General features: G+C 35.7%; 1 protein-coding gene across 1 annotated transcript in view; it reads right to left on the minus strand.

The window, feature by feature from the left end:
- Positions 1-409: 409 nt before the first annotated feature.
- efnb3a (ephrin-B3a) overlaps positions 410-16844 on the minus strand; it is a 59468-nt gene continuing 43033 nt past the window's right edge. The window contains exons 3-5 of the mRNA XM_051121094.1: positions 6179-6271; positions 5928-5990; positions 410-2874 (exon numbers count right to left, since the gene is read on the minus strand). Coding sequence (XP_050977051.1) covers positions 2444-2874; positions 5928-5990; positions 6179-6271 — 587 coding nt within the window. The 3' untranslated portion in view covers positions 410-2443. The remainder of the gene's footprint in view (positions 2875-5927; positions 5991-6178; positions 6272-16844) is intronic.

The raw sequence follows: 16844 nt of genomic DNA on the forward strand, positions 1-16844 counted from the left end.
ACCTCATTCACTAGCCACCCAAAATCCAGTTTAACAAACGCTTTGCGCGATGGAATAGTATTTAAAACATTGTTTTCTTTTCAGTGCAAAAACACCTCTTTCTATGCACATTAGCCTTTTTTTAGAATGCGCAAAACATTCTATAAAAGATCTAACTAACCCAAAAAAGCTTGATTCTGCCAACAACACCAAAATTTTTAGATTGTTCCAAAGCACAAGGAATATTGGATCAGTTTGGACATCCGTCTGGTCTAGTATAGAAACCGTCTAAAAATACGCAATTACCATTACGCTAATATTTAAAGGGGTCATCGGATGGCAATTTCCCACAAACTGATATGATTCTTTAGTGTCTTAATGAGAAATCTATAACATATTTGTTTAAAATGTATCACTGGTAGTTGAAAAAAAAAAAAAAAAAAAAAAAAAAAGAGCAAGCCATTCTGTTGCATGTTCCTTTAAATGCTAATGAGCTCTTCTCACCCCACCCCTCTCTTCCGTGGGGTGACGAACCAGTCTGTTTACTTTAGCCGCATTTAGCTGCAAAACTTATTAACTAGCACATTATTAAGAAAGGTGATTTGCAAAGATGCATAAAAAGCCCTTATACTTGCTTCTGCTGTAGGTAAAGCTGCATCCTGAATTATTCGCGTGAACACAGATGCATTTATGTAGACAGGGGATCGGCGCATTTTCTTCAAAAACTAAATTAATGTTAATCTTCTGCGTCTTCAGTGGCTCAAATGTCAGGAGTAAATGATGACTGCTATGTTCATTATTACATCCAACAACAGAACACCTCAATCGGAGACATTCTTGTCCCTCCCTGCACTGGCGTCGAAACAGTGGCGGTTGAAGTCGGACTGTTCACAGCTCACTCGGGCTAAGACTAAGACGGTCATGTCAATCAACTATCGTGGGAGCGACAAGAAGCTGAGAATGGCTTGAAAAAGGTGCAAAAATACCACTGGGGTAGGCACCAAAAATCACCTCGTGATTAATGCATCGACATATAGCGCAACTGCGCTCACGGCAACCCGAGTTCAATTCCCATCTCGAGGTTCTTTGCCGATCCCGCTCCCCTCTCTCCTCTCAGTGCTTTTCTGTCCTATCATAATAAAAAAGGCATAAAAAGCCCATAAAAATAATAATAATAAAAAAAAAAAACACTGGGTGGATTTTTGTCATAAAAGGGTGGTTGTATACACACACTGCCAACACACATTTATTTTTAATCAACATCTGAGTTTTGCATCCGATGACCCCTTCAAAAAAAAAAAAAAAAAGACGTTTGTGTAGTTTATATTAATAATGGCAGCATTAATTCATCAAATGAGGAAGGAAAAGTTAAATGGAAGCCATTTTTGTCATTTCAGAGTCAGTCGGTTGTCTGAATCTTAGTGATACTGCACAGTTCCAGTAAAGTACGCCAGATTGTGCTAGTCTGCAATTCAGTAAAATGGGGAACTGACCTTCGCGAAAATCCGCCCTCCCTAGTTACTGTTGCTATGTCAGACAAACAATGCCACTCTGACACTACATATCACGTTCTCACGCAGTGAAAAATGCATTGCGGAGCAAAGAGGAAATTGACAACACGCTGAAAGACAAGACAGAGCATGTTAATTCTGGTATGAAACAAGGTCTCAGCTTTAAAATGTTGTCATTTTTTAATAAATTTAAACAAATGCCATTTTCTGGCTCTTTAATGTGTTGTGACAGATCACTGTATTGCCTTATTAGACTCTTCATGAATGAATATCAGAACGTATTTTATTTCAACCGCAGAAAGACGTCAATACACACAATCTACTCTCTTGTCTGATTTGTTTGTCAGACAAAATGGCGGATTTGGCGTTCCGATTGGTCAGATCGCCTGTCAATCAAGCTGTCTGCGAAGGGTCAATTGGGGCGTGGAGACTGTGTTTAGATCTTTTGAGTGGTTTTATTGTTGCCGGATTTCCTTTGGACTGCATGTGCAAATAAACAACGCAACCAGCCAGTGCACTTTCTTAGTAAATTTCCCCCCAGAGTGTAAAAATGTAAGAAGTACTTCTTATATCATTTATACAGGTATTCTTTTTTTAAAGTATGATTCACTCTCTACTGTTTGGTTTTGAGGATAAGCACAATAATTCACTTTCAATCATCAGAACAGACGCATAAACTCATCTCCAACAAGCGTGACGTACATTCACTTGCACCTGAGTACATGTGAAATCCGTGATTCGCCCACCTCGCGTCACACACAGACACACACACACACACGTGTAAATAAACGCAAACACTGCTATGACATAAAAACTGGATTTACCACTTTTCTAGAACTCAACTTCAGGTCCAGGTTCTAGTATCGCGTATAGGCTCTTATATATAGAGTCACTTGGACACACCGTGTGTGTGAGGTACCATAAATTCAGGATGGATTGTGTGTTCGCTGATCTCATACTTTGTAGTAAATATTGGCTGGGCTCTGAGGGGGCATCTCTTGAACGATGTAAACGGGGTGTCCGTAATCGCCGCTGACTTTTTCGTAATGGGGGCAGTATGCCGAATCAGAGGTCCGCAGAGGAATGATGATATCACTAGGCTCCGAGCCATTATTGTTGCCTCCGCCGCCCCCTGTAGCCGCCCCGCAAGAGCTGCCTCGTTTTGGGGTGAGAGATGAGAGTGTAAGAGCAGGGTGGTGAGTTTCGGAGTGCTTGGCTTTCCTTCGCCGAAAACACACTACCGCGATCACTACTGCGATTAAAAGGATGAAGGCTCCTCCGGCACCGCCGGCGATTAGGGCGATGTTCGAGACGGACACTGCGCCGCTGTCTCCCCTCTCACCGGCCTCACCTCCATCACCTGGTTTAGAGCCAGTTTCTGTATCTGAAACAGAAAACATTGATAAATCAATGACTTGGCATCTTCTGAAGCTCACTTGTTTTTTGGCTTTATCATCTACGGTAAACATCTCGATTTAGATTAGATTCGATTTAATCCATAGCTATCTTTGATTTCAGCCGGCTTGAGTTCAAATGTGCTTCATGTTTTGCTTCAGCGCTGCTGGTTTCTCAAATGTTTACCTTACGGAGATCAACCAGTGCAGTCGAAGCCTCAAAGAAATTACAAAAATCAATTCAAACAACACTAGACGGTGTGTTAAAGGTATAGTTCAACCAAAAATGAAAATTCTGTCAATAACTCAGCCTCATGTTGTTCCAAACCCGTAAGATGCTTCGTTCATTTTTGGAGCACAAATTAAAATATTTTAGATGAAAGCCGAGAGCTTTCTGACCCTCTGCATAGAGAGCAAGGCAACTGACACGTTCAAGGCCCAGAAAGGTATTAAGGACATCATTAAAATAGTCCATGTGACATCAGTGGTTCAACCTTAATTTTAAGCTACGAGAATAATTTTTGTGAGCAAAGAAAACAAAAATATTGACTTTATTAAAAAAATGTCACGCGTCTTGGTACTCTCGTGAATGCGCGTCGAAGACCATCACAAAAAGAGAAGAAATTGTTGAAACTGAAAGGATCAGAAAGCTCTCAGATTTAATCAAAAATATCTTAATTTGTGTTCTGAACCGAGGCCTTACAGGTTAATACATAAATGCAGTTAAAAGCAGACCCCACTGAGATTTTCATCGTAAAATTTGTTTACTTTGCATCTTCCTGAGCCTGAGTTAGGATTCTATTTCAGTGTTATTTTAGTTAGCTATTATTTATATTTTACTATTATACTATTTATTATTATATTGAATAAGCTTTTATTATTTTCACTTTTTAGTTTTAGTTTTTTTAAAAAGCAGTTCTATTTAGCTTTAAATTTATTTCAGTAGAGATGTGAAGATATACATTATTACATTTGTTTTAAGTTTAAAATTGTTTAAGTTTTTCATGTAATATTTAGAGTCAAATCAAAGTTTATTCAGACACCTTCAAAATTTCTCAGTTTTTTGCTGTAGTTTAGAAAACGGTAATAAAATATGACAAGAACTGTGTCAGAACAAATTCATCTTGATAATGTCAGATAACTTTGATAGAAAGGTATGTAATGGATTACAATCGACCAAAAATTCAGACAACTGTTAGTATGACAATATATACACAACTATCAATACTTTGTTGACTAATTACCACGCAGTGCTTAATTTTGTTCAGTCTTTGGTACAATAAGGTCGCATTAGCAATTAGAGCAAAAAAGACTTAAAGTAGAAGTTCCATAACAAAAATTTACAGATAATGTACTCACCCCATTGTCATGCAAGATGTTCATGTCTTTCTTTCTTCAGTTGTAAAGAAATTATGTTTTTTGAGGAAAACATTTCAGGATTTCTCTCCATGTAATAGACTTCTGTGGTGCCTGTGAATTTGAGCTTCCAAAATGCTGTTTAAATGCACTTCAAAGGGCTCTAAATAATCCCAGCTGAGGAAGAAGGGTCTTATCTAGCAAAACCATCGGTTGTCAAAAGAAAATTGACAATTTATATGCTTTTTAACCTCAAATGCTCGTTATGGTATGTTGAAAAACTCCCATCTCATTTTCTCCTCCAACTACAAAATTGTCCTACATCGCTGCAGAAGTACCAACCCAGTGTTTATAAAGTGAACATGCAAAGAAGATCAAACACTCTTTACAAAAAAAGTTAAAACAATGATGTAGGATAATTTTGAAGTTGATGAAAATGAGATGGGAGTTTTTCGACCTACCCTAACTGTCTTGAATGGGAATACACAGAGTACACGCAGAGCTAGACAAGATGAGCATTTGAGGTTAAAAAGTATATAATTTTTTTTTTTTTAGAAAAATGATTGATCGTTTAGCTACATAAGACACTTATTCCTCAGCTGGGATCATTTAGAGTCCTTTGAAGCTGCATTTAAACTGCATTTTGGAAGTTCAAACTCGCGGGCACCATAGAAGTCCAATATATGGAGAAAACAATTTCTTTACGACTGAAAGAAGAAAGACATAAACATCTTGACAAGGGGGTGAGTAAATTATCTGTAAATGTTTGTTCTGGAAGCGAACTTTTACTTTAAGCAAAACATGGTCAGGTCAAAGTGTCTGAATAATGTTTGATCCCAGATTTGTATCAGTTTTACTGGTAGTCCCCTGTATGAAGAATTTTGGGGTATAATATGTCACAGGTTACTTTATTTTGCTATCCTCACTTACATAAATTAAGTGTAGTGTCCTGCACCCACTAGTAAAAAAAATAATCAAAAATTACATCTGGTGTCTGGATAATTTTTGGTTTGACTGTACCTTTTATTTCAGGTTTTTGTTTTAGTTAACACAATATTTATGATTTAAATAGCAATACAAATCTACTTTAGCTGTCATGAGTCTTCTAAAACACAAAAAATTAAAGACAAAACATAGACGCGTTGAGCATCGCTCAACTGTTTCCCTCAGACACTAAAATTAAAAGTGTGAAAAATTTTGCAACTGCACAAAGTCCTTGAATATTTAATGAGTATGTGTTACTTGTGACATACAGAGCTGTTATGCCCACAGGGACCCAGATTTGAGTTTGACTTGGGTTATGTACCCAACCCATTTCCTTTCTCTCTCCCTACACTTTCCTGTCAACTGTCCTACACTTTGGACAAAGGAAAAAGGCAATAAAAAGAAACAACACAAAAGTAAATATTTAATGAAGCAACTATTATTTAGTTTACGATTGGCTGTCTGTTGCTAAACATTTTTTGCTGTTTCACCCCTATATGGCTGACACAGCAAATTCTGGGTTAGTACCTCTTCCAGGACAAGGTTTCATAATCCAGACATGCTTGTCTCTTTTTAAAATTACTGTAATGAAACGATTGCTCAACACAAGATTAAAAGTGGCTTTAATCCTGGGTTAAAAACTGATGTTAACCCAGGGTTAAGCTCATAAGTGAATGTGTCCTGCATTATTTCTGGTTTTTACCTGGGATTTTGTTGCTGGGACGGCCTGGATCAGGTTTAGGCTTTGGGGGAAGGCCATATGCAGCTATGAAAGCAAAAAATTGATTACATGATGAAAAACACTCAGCATGTTTTGATGCAAATTTCAATCGCTTCAATTATGAACAGGAGTGCGTGCGAGCTGGTACTGACACAACATTTACTGAATTTTGATTTTCCCTCAGTGCTCAGGTTGATTCATTGATGTGTTTTGGAGGTGATGATGATACTCACTCTGTCCCACTTTGAGAACCAGCTTCATCCCTCGTGTCACGCAAACGCCTCCTCTCATGCTGTCGATCCCTTCTTTTGTACCGTCAGAGGTAGCTTTGGGAAAGAGATTGAAACAAAAAAAACAATATTAGTGTCAAGGTTCTTTCAGCATTTCCATTGGTGTGCAACGACGGCTGACTGGAACCCTGTGACTTAGCAATGAAACACTGGTGTATGACTCCTCATTACTTCACAGCAATGTGTTGCCACTCACTTAAGTGAAGCAAAAACAAGCATAACTGTGTAACTGGCACCTTCTATAAATACAGAACACATTGGTGTCCTATTCATTTTTTAAATTAATCATCAGAGGCACAAATCCATGTTTTTGTTGTGACAACTATGAGGCATGCTTGCCAAGCTAACATAATGTTAATGAAATGCAGCATGTTTTAAACCAATCACATTTTCAACTCTGATTTTGAAACTATTAAACAATTAAAATTATACAAGTTTTGATATAATCTGTTGAACTGATGTTTGATTTATCGGAGCGAGTCAAGTCAGGTTTATTTACACAGTGCTATAAACAATACACACTTTTTCATAGAAGTGTCACAGAAATTTATCTTGTGGTGCAACATTTTGAACTCACTCGATATCTCCGGAGTTCTTACTAAAATGTCATTTTAAAGGGGACATATCATGAAAATCTGATGTGCACTATCTGAACACTATATAGAGTCCCAGCCTCAGAGGAGACAAGAGAGCAGTGGATTTATAGATCTAATATGAACATGCAATTTCTTTCCCAGTTTTTACCGTCACAGACATAACTGACTGTTTTTGTAACTCATGTATGCTTTTAACATAAACTTGTGTGTATTTGACAGTTTAAGTGCAATAAGACATGAAAGAGAACTTAGTTTAGTACTCACATGCTGTGTGACAGCTGCTTTCTGAGCGCGTGCTTCGGATGTGTGCGCTCAGAAAACTGTATATCAGAAGTTTAAACTAATATGGTTTGAAACGCATGATTTCAGCGTGACTGACATGATAATCAAATCCAAACTAATGTTTTTTGGCAGAGTATCTGAGGTTAGGGCTGTGCGATTTTTTCCGACTTTAATCAATTAATTCGAATTTAATATCTTTATATATTTAATATCCCCTATTTTACTTTTGTAGAAATCGAGGAATCGCAATTTTGAATAGAAATATTAGAATAAACTATGAATAAGCTATGAAAAAGCAGCACAATCGAATAAAAAACCTGTGAAAAACTACTACTGTATGCCTAATATTTCATGTTTGCATCGTGGTGACAGGCTGAAAATTGCTGTTCATTGTTTTCACAGAACTTTTATAGTTAATAACAGTCTACTGGTGTTATACCATCAGTCATTTTAAATTTCAAATTTTAAATCTTGATTTTTGAGGAGTTTTTAAAGCATTTTTTTCCATATTATTATTTTTTAACATATGTGTATAAGACAAGTTTGTACAAGATGCAGTTGTAGTTCATGCATCTTTTCTGCAAAGATATTTAACAAGTGATTTGCTTAAAGGAGAAGTTCACTTCCGGAACAACAATTTACAAATAATTTATTCAGCCCTTGTCATCCAAGATTTTCATGTTTTTCTTCAGTTGTAAAGAAATTATGTTTTTTGAGGAAAACATTTCAGGATTTTTCTCCATATAATGGACTGCTATGGTGCCCCGAGTTTGAACTTCCAAAATGCAGTTTAAATGCGGCTTCAAACGATCCCAAATGCGGTTGTAAACAATCCCAGCCAAAAAAAACGAAGGGTTTTATCTAGCGAAACGATTGGTTATTTTCATAAAAATAATACAATTTATATACTTTTTAATGCCAAATGCTCATCTTGTCTTACTTTGCCTAAACTGTTTTTGTTCCGGTTCATGACAGTTAGGGTATGTCGAAAAACCTCCCATCTCATGTTCTCCCTCAACTTCGAAATCGTCCTATATCGCCGTTTTACCTTTTTTGTTAAGGGTGTTTGATCTTCTTTGCATGTTCACTTTGCAAAGACTGGGTCGGTACTTCTGCAGCGATGTAGGATGATTTTGAAATGATTTTTGAAGTTGAGGGAGAAAATACAATTGGAGTTTTTCAACATACCCTAACTGTCTTGAGGCCAGAATACACAGAGTTCAGGGAGAGCAAGACAAGACAAACGTCTGAAAATAAGAAGTATTTAAACTGTATTTTTTTTTATGAAAATAACCGACCGTTTTGCTAGATACAGCTGGGATTGTTTACAACCGCAATTGTGGTTGTTTGAAGCTGCATTTAAACTGCATTTTGGAAGTTCAAAATCGGGGGACCATATCAGTCCACTATATAGAGAAAAATGCAGAAATGTTTTCCTCAAAAAACATAATTTCTTTACGACCAAAAAAAGAAAGACCCGAACATCTTGGATGACAAGGGGGTATATTATATGAGAATCTTTGTTTTGGAAGTGGACTTCTCCTTTAACATTTACATCGTGTTGTCACTTGGAATAGATTTTTCTTTAACTAGAGGGTTAATAAAGAAGAAGTGACTTGAATCATGTTGTAGTTACATTTTCAAGTTGACTAGTCAAAAATCATAAAAAAAACAGAACACGCACGTTCTGGGGAAGGAAAAAAAAAAAAAAAACAAACAAACAAGATTTTAATTTTTTGCTATATCGCCCAGCCCTATCTGAGGTATGAGCTGTAAAGGCACTGTTCAGGAAAAGGGGGCGGGGAGCAGCAGCTCATTTGCATTTAAAGCGACATTCACGAAAACAGCCCGTTTCTGCTTCCCCTCAAAATAGGCATTTTCAAAATGAAATAAATGATTTGTGGGGTATTTTGGGTTGAAAAAAGTGGCATAATAGTTCCCCTTTAAAACAAAATTTAGCTGGGTCCCATGTTTCACACACAATTCTGATACCACACGGTTTTCCCTCATTACAAATGCATCATTTCTTAAAACGTTGAAACCCAAGAAGTAACATCACTTGGTTCACTTCTACAGCATGAGAGGAAAATAATAAACTAAATGCATTTTCTCCATTTTGAGTGCAATCACTAAACTCAACCTTTATAAACAAATCTGTTTTTGATGTCTATTTAATGTCTGTTTGTACAAAACAAAAATCGCACAAATCAGGGAAGTCCCATCTTTTTGTAACAGGGTTGGAAACTTCACAAACGAACTGAAAATAAACAGCTCACTTTATATTTTGTTTGACCTCCTGCGGTTGACGATCAACATTTTTTAAAGGCTCGGCACTGCTTTCGCTGACCATTTGTTGAAAAACTGACTTCATGTAATAAATGTCATGCCCTGTTTCCTATAGACTTGTTCAGTTTTTAATTAAAGTTAATGTCAATTTAATGAAGTTCAAATTTATATGCGTTTAATTCAGTCGTTATCACTTTTGTTGCAAAATGTATGCAAACAGTGTTGTCAATTAATTAAGAATATTAACTAAATGAATTGCATGAAATGCAAATCAATTAAAATAAATTAAAAATCCATTCATTGCATGAAACATTAATGTTTGCAGAGTAAATCCTCCAAACTCACTTTAATTACATGAAGTTGCTTCAGAAGTCCATGTGTTTATTTCCATGTCATATTTCTTTAAGTATGCCATTGCGACTGAGGTGGTCGTCCATACAGGATGAGTTCCTGTATGCCAGCGCGCTTGGTGGGTTTCTAGCATTGCTTCTTGCCTATTTAGTACTTGCCTCTCTCCAGGCTGCTTTGTATATAGGAAACTGTCTCTCAGGAATAACAGAGACTCGACCGCAACTATGTTGCCTTTTAACCATGTATACAATCATCCCTCAGTGCAGACACACACACACACACACACACACACACAGTCTGTGAAACACACAGTCATTGCATCTTCCAGCCTTCACATTACTAAATATTTCATAGGTGAGGCGCCTCTCTGAAAAACTTGGTACTTTATCCATGTAAGTCTGAATAACTCAGCATCCAGGCACTGAATACTGCATTCAAACAATGTTCGAGGCTCCATCCCAACGGTACAAAGAGCTTCATCTTCAAACTTATTTTCCTTTCTAAATATAAAGACAGCTCATGAGGGCGATATTGAATTCTTCATTGCAGAAACACTTTGTATTCGATCCATTCAATATTTTATTGAACCACTGAATGACACACCGTAGCTAATCTGCGGTGCTCGGAAACCACGGCGCTTGTGTACAAAGACTTTCCCCATCCAAAATATCTCTTGATTATTGCGTTCTTAGGAAAACATTACGGCAGACGGCCGAGGAGCACATGCCAACCGAGGGGTGCCAGAAAACATTCAATAGCTTTTCTGCTTGAGGGTAACAGTTTTATTTTAGGTGAAGCTTGATACTAAGGCTGAAGTGGGCTTTGTATTTGCCTGTTGGCTGATGAATTTGAAGTTTATGTTCAAAGCACTTTTGTGCTATGATGTGTACCACAAATTTCTGAATTCAATACAAATTAAGCTCTATCGACAGCATCCTTGACATGCTTTCAATTGCCACCAAAATTCATTTAGACTCTTCTCTTAGTTTGTAAAATAAACAAACATACAAAAAAAAAAAAAAAAAAAAAGCACAAACAATGAAAATCCAAAATGCTTATATGCTTATATTCTAACTTCTCTACACAAATGTGTTTTATTTGAGCTATAAAGTGTCCCTTAAATTGTCTCTGCAGAGACACACCTCTGATTATGTGTTACTGTCTGTGAAAATTTTCAAAATGTGACCTTGGACCACAAAACCAGTTTTAAGAAGCACGGGTATATTTGTAGCAATGGCCAAAAATACATTGTATGGGTCAAAATTATCGATTTGTCTTTTATGCCAAAAATCATTAGGATATTAAGTAAAGATCATGTTCCATGAAAATATTTTGTACATTTCCTAGTGTAAATATATCAAAACTTAATTTTTGATTAGTAATATGCATTGCTAAGAACTTCATTTGGACAACTTTAAAGGCGATTTTTTGCACCCTCAGATTCCAGATTTTATTAAATAGCTGTATCTTGACCAAATATTGTCCTATCCTAACAAATCATACATCTTATTTGTTCAGCATTTAGATGTTGTATAAATCTCAATTTCACAAAATTGACCCTTATGACTGGTTTTGTGGTCCAAGGTCACAAATGTTTCTTATGCTCAGCGAGTCTGCATTTAATTGCTTAAAATACAATAAAAGCAGTAATATTGTGAAATATTATGTTTATAATATTAACTGTTTTCTATCTTAATTTATTTTAAAATGTAATTTATTCCTGAAATTTTAGCACCATTACTACAGTCTTCAGTGATCTTTCAGAAATCATTTTAATATGTTGATTTGCATCTCATGAAACATTTCTCTTAATTCTAAATGTTGAAAACAGTAGAGCTGTTTAATATTACTTTCCATTATGTAAATAGAAATCTATTTAGAACAGCATTTAAATTTATTTAGAACAGTTTTTATTTGAAACAGTTCAGTTCAGTTCAGTTCAATTTTATTTATATAGCACATTTAACAACAACCGTGGTTGACCAAAGTGCTCAACAATGTCTGGCACTCACACATAAACTAGCCAAATACAATTATAAAAAGTCACGATGTCTCAACTCAACTCGAAATAAAAGCTAAAGAATACAGATGGGTCTTAAGCAACGACTTAAAAGTTCCAACAGTCAGCAGTTCTTATGTGTACAGGTAAACTGTTCCACAAATTTGGTGCCACCACTGAAAAAGCTCGGTCACCTTTATTTTTTAACCTTGCTCTTGGAACATCAAGGAGCACCTGATTGGATGACCTTAGGAGTATGAACATGTAAAAGCTCTGATAAATAAGCAGGTGCCAACCCATTTAAAATCTTATAAACAAACAATAAAACCTTGAAATCAATCCTGAAGCGGACAGGAAGCCAGTGAAGTGAAGCTAAGACTGGGGTAATGTGCTCATACTTTTTAGTCCCAGTTAGAAGACGAGCTGCTGCATTCTGGACTAACTGTAAACGTTGAAGACATGACACATCCAAACCAACATATAAAGAGTTACAGTAGTCTAGTCTAGTCATTATAAAAGCATGAATTACACTTTCAAATTCCTTACGTGGCAGGTAAGGCTAGCGAGCAGTCTCAGTTGAAAGAAACTGGCTTTTACAACAGAACTAATCTGTTTTTCAAATTTAAAACTACTGTCAAAAATCACACCAAGATTCCTGATAAAAGGACGAACATATCAACCTAAATTACCAAGTCCATCTACACAACCACTTAAATCCCCAGGACGACCAAACACAACGATCTCAGTCTTATTCTCATTAAGACAAAGAAAATTCTGATCCAGCCATATTTTTAAATCTCTTAAGCAATTAAATAATGACAGAAAAGAAGCTTTGTCATTTGTTTTAACAGGCAAATAAATTTGTACATCATCCGCATAACAAATGGAAGGAGATATTGTGTTTTCTAAAAATATACCCCAAGGGCAACAAATACAAAGAAAACAACATAGGACCCAATATTGACCCTTGGGGGACACCACAAAAACACCGACACACTACAGTCAAAAGTTTTTGAACAGTAAGATTTTTTTATGTTTTTTTTTTTATTTAAAGAAGTCTCTTCTGCTCAACAAACCTGCACATATTTGATCCAAAGTACAGTAAAAAAAAATTATATATTTGTACTTTTTTCTATTTGAAAATATTTTAAAATATAACTCATTCCTGGGATCAAAGCTACATTTTTAGCATCATTACTCCAGTCTTTTGTGTCAATGATCCTTCAAAAATCATTCTAATATGCTGATTTGCTGTTCAAGAAACATTTTTATTATTATTATTACTATTATTATCATTATTATTATCATCATCATCAATATTTAAAACAGTTGAGAATATTTTTTAACATTCTTTGATGAATAGAGAGATCCAAACATCAGCATTTATCTGAAATAAAAAGCTTTTGTAACAGTATACACTATACCATTAAAAAAAAATCTGTATAATTTTTCGGGGGGAGGAAAGAAATTCTGAATTAATGAAGTGATTACAAAGACATTTATATGCTACAAAAGATTTCTATTTCAGATAAACGCTGTTCTTATGAACTTTCTAATTATCAAAGAAACCTGAAAAAAATTTACTTAGCTGTTTTCAACATAATAATAATATAAAATAAATGTTTCTTTGAGCAGCAAACCAGAATATTAGAATGATTTCTGAAGGATCATGTGACTGGAGTAATGATGCTAAAAATTCAGCTTTTAAATCACAGGATTAAAATATATTCAAACAGAAAACAGTTATTTTAAATGGTAAACATATTTCAAAATTGTACTGCTTTTGCTGTACTTCAGATCATATAAATGCAGTCTTGGTGAGCAGAAGAGACTTCTTTAAAAAACAAATCATACTGTTCAAAAACTTTTGACTGGTAGTGTAGAAATCTTTTGTAACATTAGAAATGTCTTTACTGCCACTTTTAATTAATTTAATGCATCAGTGATGAATAGAAACATTATTAAAAAAATCTTTCTGAACCTAAAATTTTAAATGGTAGTGTACTTCTTGTCTATGTATTATTGGGCATAAAAGTATACATGAAAAAAAACTGAAAGAAAAAAAAAAAACCTTAATGTAACTTGAAACAGACAATGTTAGTATGTTACATTTAACATATATAAATGATCAAATCTTGTGCCTATATAGTTTGGAAAGAGTGTATTTTAATTTGATTTTTTGTTGCCGTTTTATTTTATTTTGTTTTATTTTGTTCTATTCTTTTAGAATACTTGCACCCCAGACCTCCATTATAAATGCACTACTGTAAACACATGTATTTTCTGTGGCAATCGACAGCATGACACAGGTGCTGTCCATGGAGCTCAACTTGAATTAAACCCAGAAAACTTCTTTAAAATTCATGAATTTTGCAATTCACCTCAAAAAAGGTCAAAAACATTACAACAAATTTATGTTAAAATCGAGAACAATAAAAAAACACTGGATTTCATCCAAAGAGCCTCTTGCAATAAAGCCAAATATTACATTTACCCAAAACTCTAAAGAATAATCTTTAGAGAATACAAACAACATATAAAAGATTCAACCCCTCACATGTAAACACACACAGAAATGCACACAAACACACACTCGTGGACTGAATCCAAAAACATGACCTTTTTAGTGCTCATGGCAGTCATTAGTCAACACGCTGGAGGTGTAGAAAAAAAATGATTCATCACCTAATGGCTCTCATTGTGTTCTTCACCTCCCTCGCTTTCTCTTTTCCCTCTCTAGGGATGCAGAGATGTTGGGGAAAGGTGTAAAAGCTGAACTTGATCAGCAAAGAGAGAAACAGAGAGTTACCTAGGGTTGTCATCATACCAAAATGTCAGTAGGTGAAATTTCATGATTCTTGATGCCAATTTCGATACCACATCAAAAACTAACATGCTAATGAACAGAAGACTTGACTTAGAAGTCATCCAAGATGTTCATGTCTGTCTTTCTTTCCTCAGTCATAAAGAAATGATGGCTTTTGAGGAAAACATTTCAGGATTTCTCTCCATGTAATGGACTTCTATGGTGCTCCCAAATTTGAACTTTCACAATGCAGTTTAAATGTGGCTTCAAAGGGCTCTAAATGACCCCAACAGAGGAACAAGCGTCTTATGTAGCAAAACAATCAGATGTTTTGTTTAAAATATTGCAATTTTTATACTTTTTAACCTCAAACGCTTATCTCGTCTAGCTCTGTGCGAACCACAGAGTTTACAAAGTAAACTTGCAAAGATATTCAAACACCCTTTACAAAAGAAAGGTAAAAACAGTGATGTAGGATGATTCTGAAATGGAGGAGAAAATGAGACGGGAGTTTTTAGACATACCCTAACTGCCATGACCGGAAAAAACAGAGCTAAACAAGATGAGCGTTTGAGGTTAAAAAGTATATAAATCGTAATTAAAAAAACAAACAAAAAAACAATCATTTCGCTAGATAAGACACTTTTTCCGCGGCTGGGACCATTTAGACCCCTTTGAAGCCGCATTTAAACTGCATTTTGGAAGTTCAAATTTGGAAGCACCATAGAAGTCCATTACATGGAGAGAAATCCTGAAATGTTTTCCTCAAAAAACAATTTGGTTACGACTGAAGAAAGAAAGACATGAACATCTTGGATGACAAGGGGGTGAGTACATTATCTGTAAATTTCTGTTCTGGAAGTGAACTTCTCCTTTAAACACCGATCCGATTAATTTTCTTAAGAAACTCCTTGGGAAAAATAAATTGGAGACCAAAGATACAAATAACAAGCAACAGAACAAAAACCCACACAAAGTTAAAAATTTAGTAAATAAGTATTTGATGTTTTTCAGTTCTCTATCAGCAGTTTAAAGAACAACAATTAATGTACTCACCCCCTGTCATCCAAGATGTTCACGACTTTCTTTCTTCAGTCGTAAAGAAATTATGTTTTTTGAGGAAAACATTTTAGGATTTTTCTCCATATAATGGACTTCATTGGTGCCCCGAGTTTAAACTTCCAAAATGCAGTTTAAATGCATCTTCAAGGGATCCCAAATGCAGCTGTAAACGAGCTGAGGTAGAAGAGTCTTATCTAGCGAAAAGATTGCTTATTTTCATAAAAATAATACAATTTATATCCTTTTTGATGTCAAACGCTCGTCTTGTCTTGCTCTCCCTGAACTCTGTTTATTCTGGCTCAAGACAGTTAGGGTATGTGGAAAAACTCCAAACGTATTTTCTCCCTCAACTTTGAAATTGTCCTATTTCGCTGTTTTACCTTTTTTGTTAAGGGCGTTTGACCTTCTTTGCATGTTCACTTGGAAAAAACTGGGTCTGTACTTCTGCAGCGATGTATAGGAAGATTTTGAAATGATTTTTGAAGTTGAGGGAGAAAACACCAGAGTTTTTCAACATACCCTAATTGTCTTGAGCCAGAATACACAGAGTTCAGGGAGAGCAAGACAAGATGAGCGTTTGAGATTAAAAAGTATTTACATCGTATTTTTTAAAAATGAAAGTAACGTTTCGTTTCTCTAGATAAGACCCTCCTTCTTGGCTGGGATCGCATTTAAACTGCATTTTGGAAGTTCAAACTCGGGGCACCATATCAGTCCATTATCTAGAGAAAAATCCTGAAATGTTTTCCTCAAAAAACACAATTTCTTTACGAAGTGGCTGTAAAACTGAGGTATGAAAACGTTGAGTCTGTAGTTTATATTGACTTGGTACCAAAGTACCTGCACTTCTAACATCCCTAGAAGGAACTATGAAAAGAAAGAAGATGAGGGTGAGAGGAAAGGTGAGTGGGCGTAAAAAAAACAGTAGTCTGGAAGGTTCTTATGATGGTTGAGGTAGACAAGAGGCCGTGGGTTTAAAAGAAGATGAAAAGCAGACATGACACACACTGCAGTGCAGACTTTACAGTCTACATGTTCTCCCGAGAAGTCGAAAAAAAAAAAATCACAGACGAGAGAGAACAACGGATGACTTGGGTAATTGAGACGATGATCTGCGGTGATGTACAGAAAAGCTTGTCTGGAACTGAAATGAGGGGAAAAAGCAAATGGCTGAAGAACATTTTGAAACGACCCACATACTGCCTCTCTCCCAAAATTCCACAGCCC

This window comes from Labeo rohita, chromosome 10 (assembly GCF_022985175.1).
Source record: "Labeo rohita strain BAU-BD-2019 chromosome 10, IGBB_LRoh.1.0, whole genome shotgun sequence".
Taxonomy (NCBI): Eukaryota; Metazoa; Chordata; class Actinopteri; order Cypriniformes; family Cyprinidae; genus Labeo; species Labeo rohita.